General features: G+C 46.7%; 1 protein-coding gene across 9 annotated transcripts in view; it reads right to left on the reverse strand.

Annotated features, from left to right (window-relative positions):
• KPNA6 (karyopherin subunit alpha 6) overlaps positions 1–14,030 on the reverse strand; it is a 32,325-nt gene extending 18,295 nt beyond the window's left edge. Inside the window, exon 1 of one of the 9 annotated variants that reach the window (XM_084787168.1) lies at positions 13,966–14,030. Coding sequence is in view for 3 of the 9 variants with exons in the window: in XM_084787165.1 (XP_084643291.1) it covers positions 1,416–1,434 (19 nt within the window). In the remaining 6 variants the exon portion in view is untranslated. The other 8 variants (XM_084787169.1, XM_084787166.1, XM_084787172.1 and 5 more) reach the window with 8 other exon arrangements.
• Positions 14,031–17,736: the final 3,706 nt, after the last annotated feature.

The following is a 17,736-nucleotide window of genomic DNA, read 5'->3' on the forward strand; positions in this document are numbered from 1 at the left end:
GCATTTCCTTTTCACACATGAACAAAAAGAGAATATCAATAAAGAGAAAAAATAAGAAGATGGCAAACAAGTTCTGGACCTGAAAAAAATGAAATGAAAAAGCAAAGAAAGTGCCTCTGGCTGATCTCTGTAGGAGTGCCATAGAAGGCCACTTGGCAACCCGGGTGTGGTGGCACGCACCTTTAATCCCAGCACTCGGGAGGCAGAGGCAGGCGGATCTCTGTGAGTTCGAGGCCAGCCTGGTCTACAAAACAAGTCAAAACAGCCAAGGGTAACACAGAGAAACCCTGTCTCAAATAACCAAAACCAACAACGAAAAGAAGTCTACTTGGCAAAGTCCATGCAGATTTATTACTTTAAAGGTGGGGGAAGGGCAGGGCATGGCAGTCCTGGAGAAAGAGCTTAGTACCTAAGAGCATTTGCTGCTCTTGCAGAGAACCCAGGTTCAATTCCCAGAACCCATGTGGTGGCTGACAACTGCCTGTAACTCCAGTTTCAAGGGATCCAGTGCCATCTTCTAACCTCTGAATGTACCAGACACATAAAGTAAAACTAAATAAATCTACAACAAAAAACCTAACAAGAGAAGCTGGAGAGATGATCGATGGCTCAGTGGTTAAGAGCACTGACTGCTCTACCAGCACTGACTGCTCTACCAGAGGTCTCGAGTTCAATCCTGGCAACCACATGTCGTTTACAACCATCAATAATGTGATCTGATGCCCTTCTCTGGCCTGTGTACAAGCAGACAGAGTACTATATACATAATAAGTATACATTAAAATTAAAAAAAAAAAAAAAAGAGCAAGTGCTGCTCTTGTGAGCACGCAGGCTCAGTTTCCAGCACCCACATGGCAGCTCATCACCATCTGTAATTCGAGTTCCAGGGCATCTGATGTCTCTTCTGACCTCTCCAGGTCCCTGCACACATATGGGGCATCAGGTATATATAAACACACATGCACTAAAAATACAAAAATAGCCAGGCGTGGTAATGCACACCTTTAATCCCAGCACTCTGGAGGCAGAGGCAGGTGGATCACTGTGAGTTCGAGGCCAGCATGGTCTACAAAGTGAGTCCAGGACAGCCAAGGCTACACAGAGAAATGCTGTCTTGCAAAAAACCAAATAAAGTAAAATAAACAAAAATAAACAACAGAGCAAGCCATCAAGATGGCTCAGAAAGTAATGGTTCGTGCCTCCAAGCCTAGTGACTTAGTTCTGTCCCCAGGATCCACACAGTTAAAGGAGAGAATCAAACCCCTGCCAGCTGTCCTTTGTCTTCTACACCACACTCACACACTATGCCGAGTGCGCACACATCATAAGGACCTACAGTGGGCCCCCATGGGTTCCTGAACAGGCAGAGGCAGCCTACAAAAGGCCAGCCCCTGTGGAATGCTGTCCTCTATCACCTGACACATAGTTTTTCATGACTGAGCCTGTGCTGTCCCAGAGGCTGTCCTCCCCTTTGAGCACAGTTGACAGTTAAACTGAAATAGGAACCACTTTGCTTCTTTAGTTACCATGGTGATAAGTAACTATCACAAATATCTAGTTATGACTTCACTGGAGAAGCAGGTGAGAAAGAATAGAAGGATGGCCATCTGCAGAAGCACACGAGGAAACCTGTTACTTAGGACGAGTCCACCTCAAAGAGGACCCTCCGTTTGTTCCCTCTTGCTTAAGCATGCCCCACTTCATCCGTCACACCTGATTTGTAGGAACCCATTTTCACAAGGCAAACTTTTCTTTTACAGTAAATTCTCCCTGTAGAGCAAAGTCCAAGCAACAACAAATCTACAGTTAGTGTATGAGTCAACACCTACAACATTAGAACAATCAAATGAAAAATCCCCTAAGTACAAAGTTAGCTATAGTATAGGGACTTGAAGAGTGGGATGGTAGCAGATAACTAAAAAGTCAAAGCTGGTCACCTAAACTTAGTTTACCGTCTCACCAAAGTCAAAACAACCAGGCTGGCCCAGACTTTGTCTTCTGGCTAGTTATTACTATCAGTGAATATATGGTTGATAGCAAATATTTGGTATTATAGCCACGGAGAGCTCTGTGAGGCCCTGTCTCAAAAAGAAGAAAGGGGTTGGTGGGGGTTGAAATTGTGAGAGAGAAAAGGAGGGAACTACAAATGCAAAGATAGAAAGATAAAACTTGTGGAGGTCAGAGACAAATTCATAGAGCCAGGTCTTTCCTTGTACCTTTACATGGGTCCCAGGTCACCAGGCTTTTGTGGCAGTGGATTTACCAACTGAACCATTTTGCCAGCCTCTCGAGAGTAGTTCAAGAGCAGCACTGTCACGGCTCACAAAACCAAACCAAAATGTGTATCACCAAACTATGATGAACAGATGGTTGTGGCTAGAGGTTTCCCTTGAGTGCTAGATCTCAAAGCCAAATGGCAAAAGTTAATGTGAGAACTCCTGTTGGCTGACTTATCTGTCATTCACTATTTTTTATTTTTTCTTTCTTTCTTTCTTTTTTTTTTTTTGAGACAAGGTTTCTCTGTGTAGTGCTGTACACTTACTCTGTAGACCAGACTAGCCTCAAACTCAGAGATCCGCCTGCCTCTGCCTCCCAGCACTAGGATTACGTCTCTACCGCCAGGTTCTGTCATTCACATTTGATCTTCAGTTATTTAAAAAATTTATTGAGTTTGGTAATTATTACTAACAAATGTTTAAAAGGGTGGATGGGGGGAACTGTCACATGCACACACGTGCCATTAAAAAAAGATATACTCAGGCAGGGCGTGGCAGCACACGCATGAAATCCCAGCACTAGGGAGGCAGAGGCAGGTGGATCACTATGAGTTCAAGGCCAGCCTGATCTACAAAGTGAGTCCAGGATAGCCAAGGATACACAGAGAAACCCTGTCTCAAAAAAAAAAACAAAAACAAAAAATATATACTTGGGGCGGGGCTGGAGAGATGGCTCAGTGGTTAAGAGCGCTGGCTAGTCTAACAAAGGACCCAGGGTTAATTCCAGTACCCACATGTGGTTCACAACCCTCTGTGATTTCACAGAGGATCTCCATAGGCACTGCCATGATGCAGAAACATACATACAGACAGACAAAACACTGAAGCACATTAAAAAAGAAAAGAAAAAAACAAAAAACAAACAAAAGAACCAACACCAATAAACCTTAAAAAAAAATTCCTAGAACTGGTGAACCAGAGGCAGGAGATGTTTGTGAGTTCCAGGCTAGCCAGGGCCATGTAGTAAGTAAGGACATTTGATGGGCACAGTGGCTCACGACTGATACCCCAGCATTTGAGGAGACAGAGGCAGGCAGTGCTGAATTAAAGGCTTGCACCACCACCCGGCTTCCCCTACTGGAATTAAAAGCCTGCAGCAGCACTCTCTGTTGCCATTCCTTTAGTCTAATCTCTGCAGAGTCAGGTGCTATTTGTTTATTCTGTGGTTACTAGATATATAGATAAACAGACAAGAAAACCTCATTCCTCTTTACTTCTGTCTTCCCTTGTCTTTGGATGCCCTCCCTTGGAAAGCAGAGACATTCCAGATTGTCTAAATGTAGACACGCCAGTGCTACCATTCCTTCTGTTGCTCAAGCCAACAGCCCTGGAGTCACACCTTATCCTCACCCCTGCCCAGCTGCAGCCACCGCAGGAAACCAAAAGCCCCATGACTCAGATTCTCAACTTGCGTTCCCTTCTATATTGCCGCCCCAGTTCCCGGCCATCATCGTCGTCGTCTCTTCAAGGACCACCATGCTACTTAAGAGAATCTCCCAGTGGCAGGCCACTGAGACAGCACAGCGGGTCAAGGCGCTTACCAGCAAGCACTATACTGGCTGAACACAGTGACACGTGCTTTAAATCCCAGTTCTGGGGAGGTAGAGGCAGATCTATTTGAGTCTGAGGGTAGCCTGGTCTACATAGTGAATTTGAGGCCTGGTAGGATTGCATAGTGAAACCCGATCTCAAAGATGAAAGAAATAAAAAGTCTGCAGAGCTGGGGGTGGGGGATGGCACACACCTTTAATCCCAGTACTCAGGAGGCAGAGGCAGGGAGATCTCAATTAGTTCAGCTACCCTGGTCTACAAAGTGAATTTCAGGACAGCCAGGGCTACACAAAGAAACCCTGTCTTGAAAAACCTTCACAAAGCAACTCAGGAAAGACTGAAGTGACATCATACGGTGTCCAATTGCAATATAGAGAAGAAAAAGAAAAATGAAAAAAAAAAAAAAGCCATCAAAGACAGGTAAGGTTTTCTGCCTAGAGTTTGTGCTGATGTATACTGGGCCAGGAGAGGGGGCTTGATACTAATGAGCACTCACGTGATCGGTGCTCTACTGTCTTCTCTCAGGTAGCTGAATAAAACTAGGAGACTTAAAAAAAAAAAAAACAAAACAGCTGTTCTGGCTTACCTGGCTAGAAGCATTATCAGCTAAAAAGGTTCCATTATTTGCAGCCAAAAGCAAATTAGAAAATTTCATTGTCTTAGCACCAACATAAAGACAATTCAAAAGTTAGTTAATTTGGGGGCTGGAAAAACGGCTCAGAGGCCACTCTCAAGGCCCTAGGTACAATCCCCAGCGCCTACACGATAGATTCCAGGGAATCTGAATCTCTGGCCTCTGTACATGCCAGGAACACAAGAGGTACAGACATTCACACATACATCAAGCAAAGCAGAACACCAGCGCACATTGTAGGTTTTTCTCTTCTTTCCTTTTCTTGGTTTTTCCGAGACAGGGTTTCTCTATGTAGTCCTGGAACTCACTCTGTAGAATGGACTGGCCTCGAACTCACAGAGCTCTGCCTGCCTCTACCTTTCAAGTGCTGGGATTAAAGGCCTGTGCTGCCACCACTCTGCTCTTTGGCAGCTCAAAACATTATGGGGAGAGCTTCTCTCCATTTGTCTTCCGGAGCTAACTCTCGGTCTTATTTTGCCTAGGCTAGCCTTGAGGTTCTGATCTTCCTGCCTCTACCTATGCAACACTGGGATTACAGGTATTTGCCAGTATTTCTGTTTTATGAAATTCTGGGGATCACTTCTGCCAACTGAATGAGCTACAACCCTAACTCTACACTCAAGAACAATATTACATTTGTGTATTCCCATGTATGTGGACTGTGGTTTATGTGCAGAGGTAAAAAACGTGTAGGACTTTGGTATCTCCATCCTCAACGTGGGCTCTTGGACTTGGCAGCAGGTCCATCTTGCTGGGTCTACTCCCACCACCACTCCCCACCCCGCCATCCCCTACCCCCTGACCCCAGCTTTGGCTGTCCTGGACTCACTTTGTAGGCCAGGCTGGCTTTGAACTCACAGATATCCACCTGCCTCTGTCGCCTACCACACTTTTAAGCTATTATTTACAAATTATGCCTGATAATCTTGACATTGCTAATAGCAATTTCAGAGTCAAAAATGGCTTTTTCCAGAGATAGAACAGTGCCCTTAGTAGCCCATATTCTGATAATAATTATACTGATCTATTAATAGTCATAGCAATAGGATATGTCCTGAGAAATGTATCCTAACAGACTGCACCACTGTGTGAACATTGCAGGGTCTGTTTACATGATCCTACTAAGATGGTCTACTTTATTATACATCTAGGTCATATGATATAGCCCATGGCTCATAGGCTACAAAGCATGTTATGGTACAGAATACTACAGTAGGAACAAAGTAATAAGTGTTTACGCATCTAAAAATAAAAACAGGAGCCAGGCATGGTGGCGCACGCCTTTAATCCCAGTACTAGGGATGCAGAGGTAGGCGGAACTCTGTGAGTTCCAAGCCAGCATGGTCTACAAAGTTCCATTGCAGGGCTACACAGAGAAACCCTGTCTTGAAAAAAAAAATACTCCCCCCCCAAAAAATAAAAATAAAATTTAAAAAAAGTAGTATAGGAAAGGGGCTGGAGAGATGACTCAGTGGTTGAGAGCACTGACTGCCCTTCCAGAGGACCGGGTTCAATTCCCAGCACCCACATGGCAGCTCACAACTGTCTATAGCTTCAAGTTCTGACACCCTCACACAGATATGCAGGCAGGCAGAACACCAATGCACATAAAATAAAATTAAAAAAATAGTACAGGAAAATAATGTAGTACAAAGGGCACAGTGTAGTGGACACTCAGACTGACTGGAGACTGCAGTGCTTGCTAGAAGCTACTTGAGGTGAGTTAACAGTGCATGCTGCATCACCATGTGAACGCCTGGGATGCTGATGCTTACTTCCACAGTAAACAACACTATACCCAAACTTATTAAAGCCTTTTTCTTCTTGGCCCCAAAGAGATGTCTCAGGGGTTAAGAGCACTTACTGCTCTTATGGGGGATCCGGGTTTGATTTCCTGGATTTGTACTGGGTGGCTCACAAATGTCTATAAGTCTGTGCTTGGTGCCCTTAGAGGGTAAGTTGTAAGCCACCCATACTGGGAATGGAACCCGGGTCCTCTGCAGAAACAAGTACTCTATACCAGAGCCATCTCTCCAGAGGGAAAATAAAATAAGTCTTTTTCTTTCTTTCTTTTTTTTTTTTTTTTTTTTAAGTTTTTGAGACAGTGTTTCTCTGTGCAGCCCTGGCTGTTCTGGCCTTGCTTTGTAGACCAGGCTGGCCTCAAACTCACAGAGATCTGTTTGTTGAATTAAGTGCTGGTATTAAAGGCACTCCACTGTCTGTCTAATAAAATAAATATTAAGAGGTGCTGGAGATGCTGGGCGGTGGTGGTGCATGTCTTTACTCCCAGCACTTGGGAGGCAGAGGCAAGTGGATCCCTGTGAGTTCGCGGCCAGCCTGGTCTACAGTGCAAGTCCAGGGCAGCCAAGGCTACACAGAGAAACCCTGTCTTGAAAAACAAACAAACAAACAAACAAACAAACCAAAAGAGGTGCTGGAGAACAGGTTCAGCAGTTAAGAGCACTGCCTGCTCTTCCAGAGGTCCTGAGTTCAATTCCCAGCAACCACATGGTGGCTCACAACCATGGTAAACAGGCGTACATACAGATAGGGGACGTATACACAAAATAAATAAATGAAAATTTAAAATCTTAAAAATAATAGATCAAGTTTTCTCATCATTTTCACAGTATAAACTTTATATTTTTTAACAATGTTTTGACTATTTTGCAATAATAGCTTAAAATACAAAGACAGTATACAGTGCCGGGTCGTGGCGCAGAGGCAGGTGGATTTCTGTGAGTTTGAGGTCAGCCTGGTGTACAAAGAGTTCCAGGACAGCCAGGACTCTACAGAAAAACCCTGTCTTGAACAATCAAAACAAACACAGTATTCAGTTGTATAAAAATGTTCCCTTTCGGACTGGCATGGTGGCATGCTCCTTTAATCCAGTACTCAGGAGGCAGAGGCAGGCAGATTGCTGTGAGTTCGAAGCCAGCCTGGTCTACACAGAGAAACCCTGTCTCAAAAAACAACAAACAAAGCCGGGCGTGGTGGCGCACACCTTTAATCCCAGCACTCGGGAGGCAGAGGCAGATGGATCGCTGTGAGTTCGAGGCCAGCCTGGTCTATAAAGCGAGTCTAGGACAGCCAAGGCTAACACAGAGAGACCCTGTCTCAAAAAACCAAAATAAATAAATAAATAAAAAAAATAAAAACAACAACAACAAACAAGGTGAGCATATACAGGGGGAGGTAATCCCCCTCAGGAACAGTCATAGGGGAGGGGAATAAGGGGAAAATGGAAGGGAGGGAAGAATGGGAGGATACAAGGGATGGGATAACCATTGAGATGTAACAAGAATAAATTAATAAAAAAGATAAATTTTAAAAAAAGAGCAACAACAACAACAACAAACCAGCAACAAACAAGGGCTGGAGAGATGGCTCAGCAGTTAAGAGCACTTGCTGCTCTTCCAGAGGTCCTGAGTTCAATTCCCAGCAACCATGTGGTGGCTCACAACCATCTATTATGAGATCTGGTGCCCTCTTCTGGTGTGCAGGTGTGCATGCAGACACAACATTGTATACATAATAAATAAAATCTTAAAAAATAAACAAACAAAAAAGCTTTCTTTATAACCTTACTTTCTCTGAGATATGGCTGCACTGCATAATCCAGGCCAGCCTTGAACTCATGACAATTCTTCTTCAGCTTTCAAATACTGGGATTGTGAGCCGGGTGGTGATGGCACACACCTTTAACCCCAGCACTTGGGAGACAGGGGCAGGCAGATCTCTGTGGGTTTGAGGCCAGCCTGGTCTACATGATCTACAAAGCAAGTCGAGGATAGTCAGGGCTGTTACACAGAGAAACTTTGTCTAGGGGGAAAAAACCCAAAACACTGGGATTGTGGGAAGGAAAAAAAAAAATCAAGCATATACCATCATGCCCCACAATTGTCTCAATTGTTTTCTTTTTATCTGTGTGTGCATCTGTACAGGTATGTGGGTGACCACAGAGGCCTAGAATGTAATGTAGTTACAGGTTGGTGTGAGCTGCCTGAGGTGGGTGCTGGGAACTGAACTTGGATCCTGCACAGTAATAAATGCTGTTAAATTACTGAGCCATCTCTCTAGCCCCAAAAGATGTGTTCATTTTTCAGGAAAGTATGGTGGAGCTTGCCTATAATTCTAGCACAGGGGAATATGAGGTAGAAAGACCGAGTTCCAGGCTACTTGGTGCTACAGTGTAAGGCCTTGTTTCACAAAAAAGCCCAAGATATTAAAGTATCTTTTTTTTTTTAAAGTCGGCTTTTCTTTTTTAAGATGTTTATTTATCTATCATTTATACAGTATTCTGCCTGAATGTGTGCCAAAACACCAAACAAGGGCATCAGATCTCATTATAGATGGGTGTGAGCCACCATGTGGCTGCTGGGAATTGAACTCAGGATCTTTGAAAGAACAGACAGGTACTCTTAGTCTCTGGGCCATCTCTGCAGGCCCTAAAGTCAGCTTTTAAATAAGAAAGGTTGGCCAGGTGTGGTGGTGCACGCCTGTAATCCCAGCACTCGGGAGGCAGAGGCAGGCAGATCTTGAGTTCCAGGCCAGCCTGGTCTACAAAGTGAGTCTAGGACAGCCAAGGCTACACAGAGAAACCCTATCTTGGGGGGTGGGCGGGGAAGAGTACTATTTTCAGCCAGGTGTGGTGGTGCACACGACCTGTAATCAATCCCAGCACTCAGGGAGGCAGAGGCAGGTGGATCTCTGTGAGTTGGAGGCCAGCCTGGTCTACAAAATGAATCCAGGACAGCCAAGGCTACACTTAGAAACCCTGACTCAAAAACAAAAACAAAAACAAAATAGAACACCAAAAACCAAAACAAAACAAAAAGTACCGTTTTCCTTGAAATGTCCATTCACATTTTCTAGAAAGTGGCATTGTAAAGTTGATTCTGTTAAAAAAGTTATAAAGAGTTGAAGAGTGTCAGAAGCCACAGTCGGAGGCCAGCCTTGGCCACCTAAGAGCCATGGAAGAAGGCCGGGAGATGGCTCAGTAGGTAAAGTGCTTACTGTGCCTGAGTGAGGACCAGGCTTGGATCTCCAGCACACACGCAAAAGCCAAAATCAGTGGTGTGTGCCTGTGACCCAGGATGGAGACAGGTGGAGCTGAAAGTTTGGTGAGAGACCTTATCTCAAAAGAAGTAAGAAGTGGAGAGGGACAGAGAAGACACCTGAAGGCGACTTCTACCCCTACTCCTTCAAAAAAATAAATAAGAGGGTGTTGGAGAGCTGGCTCAGAGGTTACAACTACTGTCTGCTCTTCCAGAGGTCCTGAGTTCAATTCCCAGCCACCACATGGTGGTTCACAGCCATCTATAATGAGATCTGGTGCCCTCTTCTGGCCTGCAGGTATACATGCAGGCAGAACACTATATACACGTAATAAATAAATCAATCTTAAAATAATAAATAAATAAATAAGAGCCAGGTAACACAAGGCCAGTTGCTTCCTCTCCCTGTCTCTAGGCTGCAGGGCAGGTGCAGGGCTCCCTACCTCCTCCCCAGCTCTGGTGTCTGATGCCATTTCTCTCTCTCTCTGCAGCCACCTACCAGCCAGAGAGCCCAGGGAAGCAGTCCTTCCTTTACAATGAGGACAACAAATGGGTCCCAGCAATATAGTGACACCACAGGAGCTCATGGACAGGCTCCTCACACCAGCCCCACACCTCCACCCCCGCTCCCCAGGAGAGCCTGCCTTTCCTCTGTCACCCAGCCCAGGGGCACATACTATCTGGAGCTGCCTGGTGGAGACTGGCCCCCAGCCCCACCCCCTCGTCCCTCCCCTAAGAAGGAATGGGCAGAGCTCTCTGGCTACCTCTGCCTCAGCCTCCAAGCTGGTTCTGGTGACTCCCCTCCCCCAGAGTTAAGGGATCCCAGCTTCCTGCTGAGGCTGTGGGAAATTAGAGGGAGTCAGCCAGGGCGCTGAGACAACCAAGGCCACCCAGAGAAACCCTGTCTTGAAAAAGAAAGAAAGAAAGGTTCTTCCAGAAGCTTCCCAGACTTCCCTTCAGACCTAAGGAACCTAAAATCAACAACTGCTGAGGACGAGAGAATTACAGTGATGGCTGGCTTAGAGCTTACTTTAATTAAGACCCGTCCCCTGGATTTGGGGAGAGAATGCCAAATTCCCAGTTAGCAGCAGAGAGGAAACGGTGGCAAGACCGCCAGTACGCACTAGAATTCACTGGGGTGGGGTCTTTGCTAGAGCTGGTTAAGAGTCTGTAGTTGCATCACCAGCACAGGCAGCGGAGTCACCACAGGGGCTGTTAAAGAGAGTGAAGTGTGGCCTAGCAAACCCAGCAGGACACACTGGCCCCGGGAGCACACTGCTGTACCATAACCAGTAGTCAGCACTACTTACCCGGTCTTCTCAAAGCATCAATTTACTGTTGTCATGAGGATTACCCAAACTACCTAGGACTATAGGTTGTGATTAAATATATCCTTATATTAGTTTGATCACTGAAATTGAGTCACCTGACTATATACTAAAAATTCCTTCTAAGACTCTGGTCAGGTCTTGGTCTTGCACTGAGGAACCTTCATCTACAATGTAACAGAAAAACAAAACAAAAAACTAACTTCACTTAATACCTTAATGTTTGTTTTTGTTTTTCAAGACAGTGTTTCTCTGATATCCTGAAACTAGCTCTGTAGACCAGGCTGGCCTCAAACTCTCAGAGATCCGCCTGTCTCTGCTTCCGGGCACTGGGATTAAGGCATGCGCCACCACATCCAACACAAATCCTCCCCTCCCTCTGGTTTTTCCAGACAGGGTTTTTCTTTGTAGCACTGGCTGTCCTGGACTCACTGTGTAGATCAGGCTGGCCTCCAACTCGCAGAGATCCTCCTGCCTCTGCCTCCTTGAGTGCTGGGATTACAGGCGTGTGCCACAGAGCCGGCTTCTAAATCAATCTTCTACTCCCAGAGGATTCTGGGAACTATAGAGTGCTTTAGGGGAAAGAACTGCTATTATCAAAGGTGGGAAGAAAGCGATGTTGTTTACAGCGCTCCTGTCAGGCTCCACACACTCCCTGCCTAAAGATGTGAATGCTCAGAAATGATGATTATACTGTGTGTTGCACCTTGACAGACACCTTCTCTGTGCAGTTCTGTTTGTAAATTAAGTAACTGGAGGTCAGGCATGGGTTCCAGGACAGGCAGGGCTGTTACACAGAGAAACACTGTCTCAAAAAAAAAAAATTTTTTTTTTAAGTAACTGGAGGAGAGGCGTAGGACGTGGCAGGCCAGATGTGATTCTGAAATCACAGGCAGGGAAGATAATTTAGGTTTCCTCAGAATCGGAGATTGTACTGAATTTCAGAAATGCAAGGGCCACTCCTATATCAGATAGGGGTCAGCGATTCCCTCTGAACTTTTTCAGTTTCATTCAGACTAAAGGTTTCCAGCTGGACCCACAACAAAACACACCTTCGCAACTTTATGCAGGGTTAAAACTGTCCCTTTCTTCTTTTAGCCCACCACTAGAGGGCCAGGCCATAAAAGGCAGCAGTTTAATCCTAGGGCTCGGGAGTGAACACCCTGGTTTAATCACTGTGTGACCTTGGATAAGTTACTTGACCACTCTAAAGCCTCAGTTTCCCCATCTGTAAAGCAGGAATAAGAGCAGCAGCTATCTCCCTAGGTTGCGATTAGGTTAAAACAAGACACGCTAAGCATTGACGATAATGCCTGCACGTACAGATGAGCGAATTTAAACAGTTTCTACTTTCCTGATGCCAATAAATTACCAATGCTGGCTTTGTTTCTGAACTGAAAGACCACCATCATGTTCTTTTGGGCAACGGCTTTCGTATCCAGAGTCTCTCTTTTTTTTTTTTTAAAGAGAGATCAACAGGTCTCTCTTTCTCCTAACCAGAGTTGGCCCAGAAACCTCAAGTCTCTGGCCTGTCTATGCCAAGAAGTCTTGGCTCTGGGCTTCCTAACACTACGAAAAGGCTGTCACTGAGTCTTAGCAGAGCCACCCATTTCTGCGCCGACTGGGACTTTTTTTTTTTTTCCTGGCCTTCAGAGGCCCTAGCTCGGCTGGCCCCGGCCTGCCCTTGCTAACTGCTCCGGAGCTGCCCTGCCCTGCGTCTCCTCTCCAGAGGACTCTACCCTCTACGTAGGCAGGTAAGGACTTCAGCTCGTTCCGAAGCGCGTCGGGCCAAACGCCCATGGCAGCGGGCTCCCCGCCGCGGCGGCCAGGCCTGCCGCCCGGAGCCCGGCCCCCAGCAGGGCGAGAGGGCAGGGTGGAAGGGCTCTGTCTCCCCCCCGGGACGCACGAGCTCCGGCCCAGGGCCACCACGTGGGGACACCGGGGGCGCTAGGCATCCGGAACCAGCCCCCGGGGCTGCTCCCCCGTGTGGCCCCTACGCCGGCCCTTAAACTGGTCCGAGGGGCACTCCCGGCCTGATTTCTCCTCCTCCCATACCTATCTGGATGCTTCAGACATCTTCTTCAGACTAGAGGCACGCCCTCGCCAGACCCCGCTCCCCTTACACCTCGGCCCGGGCACCCATCTGCCGAGCCGCCACACTCACCCATCGCGGCTCCGCTCGCTCACACTTGGCGGCGGCCGCAGCGGTAGCTTCAGCGGCAGCTTCGGCAGACAATATGGCGGACCTGCCGGACGGCGGCCTGACGAGGACAAACGTTTTACACCGTACTAAACGCGTTCTTAACTCTCACGCCCCCTTCCCTCGAGGAGGTGACGGAGGACTGGCGCGCGTTTAAAGAGAACGCAGCCACTAAAGGTGACAATTAGGGACAGGCAAGGCTGAGGAGTGACTAGAAGGGATAGGTACTGAAGAAAGTGTGCCAAGTTCTCAGCTGTTTCTGTTTTTATTTCTTCTTTATGGCGAGGACTTCTTTCTCGGAAAGATATCCCTTCTATTTATAATTAAGCCAGTATAGACTGTGAATAAATAATTACCTAGAGAGAGGAAGTGATTCGTTCACCGATATGGAGATACGGAAAAGAAATGAAGGTTAAACTGGTATTTATTTAGTATTATTTTTTTAATTTTTAGTTTTTTGAGACATGGTTTCTGTGTATTCCTGGCTGTCCTGGACTCACTTTGTAGACCAGGCTGGGCTCCAACTCACAGAGATCCTCCTGCCTCTGCCTCCCTAGTGCTGGGATTAAAGGCGTGCCCTCACAGTTTCTTTTTCTTTTTCTTTTTCTTTTTTTTCTTCTTTTTTTGTTCTATACAAGGTCTCGCTATGTAACTCTGGCTAGCCTGAAACTCTACACAGACCAAACAGATCTCAACTTGACAAAGGTTTCACCTACCTGTGCCTCCCAAACGCTCAGACCAAAGGCTCCCAGGCCTTTTGTTTGTTTCTGGGAGGCAAGGTTTCAGGGATCCCAAACTCCAGACCTTGCCGCTTCCACTTCCGGAGTGCTGAGATTACAGGTGTTTGCTATCACACCAAGAGGCGTCTGCACTGATTCTCCAGCAGGAGTGTGTTGGGGGAGGGGCAAAGCCCACTAACCTTTGAATAGCAGGGCTCAGTTCTGCTTTGCATAACACTGTGGCCAACACCTTCCAAAGTCTGGGTTATGGCTATTGACTGAATAAACAAACAAACAAAATTAACAGGTTAATGAGCTCCCTGTTTTTAGCTATGAGGAATTTGAAGCGTGTGCCTTTTCTTTTGTTTTATTTTTTCTTTTCTTCTCTTTTCTTTTTCCGAGACAGAGTAGCCTTGGCTGTCCTGGAGCGTGTGCTTTTTGAATCAAGTTATTCGTGGCTAATACTTAGTAGGCCTTTTTTACATGATGGCGTGCCAATCTTGTCTTTTCACCTCCACACACAGAGCGGGGATTAAGTTCAATCTTTAGTCTCCATCTTTTGGAAGGAGATTGGCCTCAGGGCCTATCACAACAAATTGCCAACTCTACCCAGATGGCTGGCTGAGAAAGCAAATAAATCAGAAGTCACATTCTGTGACTGACTTGAGAAAAGGGACTTCTGTGGTCACCTCCCTTACCACCCTAACCTGCCCATCTCACAGATCTCCAGGCCCAATTTTTCTACTCTGTCTGCCTTTATTTATTTATTTTGGTTTTTCGAGACAAGGTTTCTCTGTGTAGCCTTGGCTGTCCTGGACTCACTTTGTAGACCAGGCTGGCCTCGAACTCACAGCGATCCGCCTGCCTCAGCCTCTCGAGTGCTGGGATTAAAGGTGTGCGCCACCACACCAGGTTTTCCCTGGCTGCGTTTAAAACCACAGACAGGGGGCTGGAGAGATGGCTCAGTGCTTAAGAGCACTGTCTGCTCTTCTAAAGGACCAGGGTTCAATTCCCAGCAACCACATGGAAGCTCACAACTGTCTGTAACTTCAGTTCCAGGTCATCTGACACCCTGGATACCCTCACACCAATGCACATAAAATTAAATAAATTATTACCCACAGGCATTTGAGGGGCAGAGGCAGGCCTGCCTGGTCTACAAAGTGAGTCCAGAGAAACCATGTCTCAAAACCAAAACAGAACAAAAAAGCAAAAATAAAACTCACAGTAAGGACCAGAGAGATGGCTCAGCAGGGAAAAGTGCTTCTGCCAATCTTGGATCCCTGGAATATCTGGTGCATAGAGACTTTTTTTTTTTGGTTTTGGTTTTGGTTTTTTGAGACAGGGTTTCTCTGTGTAGCCGTGGCTGTCCTGCACTCATTTTGTAGACCAGGCTGGCCTCAAACTCAGAGATCTGCCTGCCTCTACCTCCCGAGCGCTGGGATTAAAGGCGTGTGCCACCATGCCCAGCTGCACAGAGACTTTTAACTCCTGAAAGTTGTGTGCTATCTCTGCTCACCTGCTGTGATACAGTATCTGTACACACACACACACACACACACACACACACACACTCAAAAAAAATGAGTGTTTGTGTTAGAGATTTAGCTCAGTAGCAAAGTACTTGCCTAGCAAACATAGGGGCCTGGGTTTAGTCCTGAACTCTGGAAGAAAAAAAATCTGAAGAGAGCAACACAGGCCAGGTGTGATGGTGCACGCCTTTAATCCCAGCACTCGGGAGGCAGAGGCAGGTGGATCGCTTTGAGTTCAAGGCTAGCCTAGTCTAAAAGTGAGTCCAGGACAGCCAGGGCTACACAAAGAAACCCTGTCTCAAAAAAACCAAAAAAAAAAAAAAAAAAAAAAAAAAAAAGGTCAACACAGAAGAAAAGAAAGGCAATGCATACCTTAGTGTCACTCTTTTGCTTAGCAGTTTCCACTGCTGCCTGCTCTTGGGGACTTGGGGATGCCCAAACATCTCAGGCTGGCACCCAGGCTGGCTCTTGGGCCCACTCATCAACAGAAACCTCACACTCCAGCCATGCTTGAGGCACCCCTTTCCCTAAGCGGACTCCCTCTGCTTGGGATCCAGGTCCCTCTGCTTGGGATGCAGGTCCCTGTGCTTGGGATGCAGGTCCCTCTCTAGCCTTGTTTGACCACGTGATAAACTTTTCTCCCAGAGCCAGTTCAATTAACACACCTTCCAAGAAGCCTGTCTTCCTCCCGTCAGGGTATCCGTCCTTTTTGTTCCTTTTTTTTGTTTTTGTTTTTTTGAGACAGGGTTTCTTTCTCTGTGTAGCCCTGTTTTTTGGTTTTTCAAGACAAGAGTTTCTCTGTGTAGCCTTGGTTGTCCTGAAACTCTGTTTGTAGCCCTGGCTGGCCTTGAACTTAGAGATCTGCCTGCCTCTGCTCCCAAATACTAGGATTAAAGGCGTGTGCCCCCATGTCCGGCTCTTCCCCAACTTTGTTATCCCAATGTGTGACACAATGCCTGCTTAACAGAGGCATCAAAACTGTTGAGTCAAGGCGGCACACGCCTGTAATCCCAGCACTCAGGAGGCAGAGGCAGGCGGATCATTGTAAGTTCGAGGCCAGCCTGATCTGCAAAGTAAGTCCAGGAAAGCTAGGGCTACCCAGAGAAACTCTGTCTTGAAAAACAAAAAAAAAATAGGACTGTCAAGTCTGTATCATATTCTCTGGAGCTCATATGTACATCCTGTGGCAAAAACAGAAAGGCTGGCTCAGGTGGGCTTATTCCTTCTCCTCAGAGCACTCTTAACATTGCCTAGAGGGGCCACCTGACCCCCAGCTGACCCTTCGCACAGTTTTGTTTCCATTCAATGACTCAGGAGGCTTAAAATTACATTTCCTCTTATTCAGCCTCTGATTTTTCCAAAGACCATCCATTTTTCCACTGTCATGTGTTGGAACCACATTCTGCTAGCCCTCTCCCAACACACTGGAGCATCTCAGACCTTTGACCCTGCGCTCTCACTGGGATGGCTTTCCTCCGCATGCCCACCTGGTGCCCACTGCAACTACAACTGTGGCGTCAGAAGCACAGAGAGCACCAACAGCATCCCCACTCAAGAAATACAAATGGTAACACTACACTTACTGGGCTGGAGAGTTGACTCAGTGATTCGTAGCACCTGCTGCGTTTGCAGAGGATCAGGGTTTGATTCTTAGCAACTGAGTGGTGGCTCCCAAACCAACTGCAATCCCAGGCTCAGGGGGTTCAACGGCCTCTTCTAACCTCCAAGGGCACCAGGCACACTTACGGAGCATATACTTTATATACAGGTAAATCATTCATATACATAAATAATAAATCTAAAGAGATGTAAACTTACATTTACTTAATGTGTGTGTAGAGTGACGCTAGAGGCCTCTTACGGGAGTTGGCAGGTCTCTCCTTCCACCAAATTGGCCCCAGGGATTGAATTTGAGTTGTCAGGATTGAGGGGAAGTGCCTGGACCCTCTGACCCATCTCATCGGCACTCCCTCCCCAGTGTAGCTGTGCTCTGGCCTGGCGCCATTACCTGGTACAGGGCAGGGTTGCGCTGACTGCATCCTAGGAGAATCATGACATAATCTAGGACAACAGTGTCACCACTTTTCAGAGGGTTTTTACATTTTGTTTTGATGCCAGCTCTACCATTTCACATCTATGTTACCAGGAGCAAGTCACTAGTGCTCTGAGTTTCTGTTCACCTGTGGGAGGGACAACACACACCTTCCCAGGGCTGTGGAAATGAGGAGGAGAAGGCTGGAAGTAGCACCCACAGCAGCATCTGTACACAACTGGCCTCCAGTCAGCAGCAGCAGCCTCAGCGTCTGCCATCTCCTCATCTGCCAGCCCCTGCAGGAGGAGTTGCAGAAGCCACACGTGGAGCTTCCCAGCTCAAGATGCCCACACTTCTGACTCTGCCTGACAGGCAGGGACAAGAGAAAGAATCACAGACACAGGCTG

This window comes from Acomys minous (assembly GCF_964271855.1).
Source record: "Acomys minous genome assembly, chromosome: 6".
Classification (NCBI taxonomy): Eukaryota; Metazoa; Chordata; class Mammalia; order Rodentia; family Muridae; genus Acomys; species Acomys minous.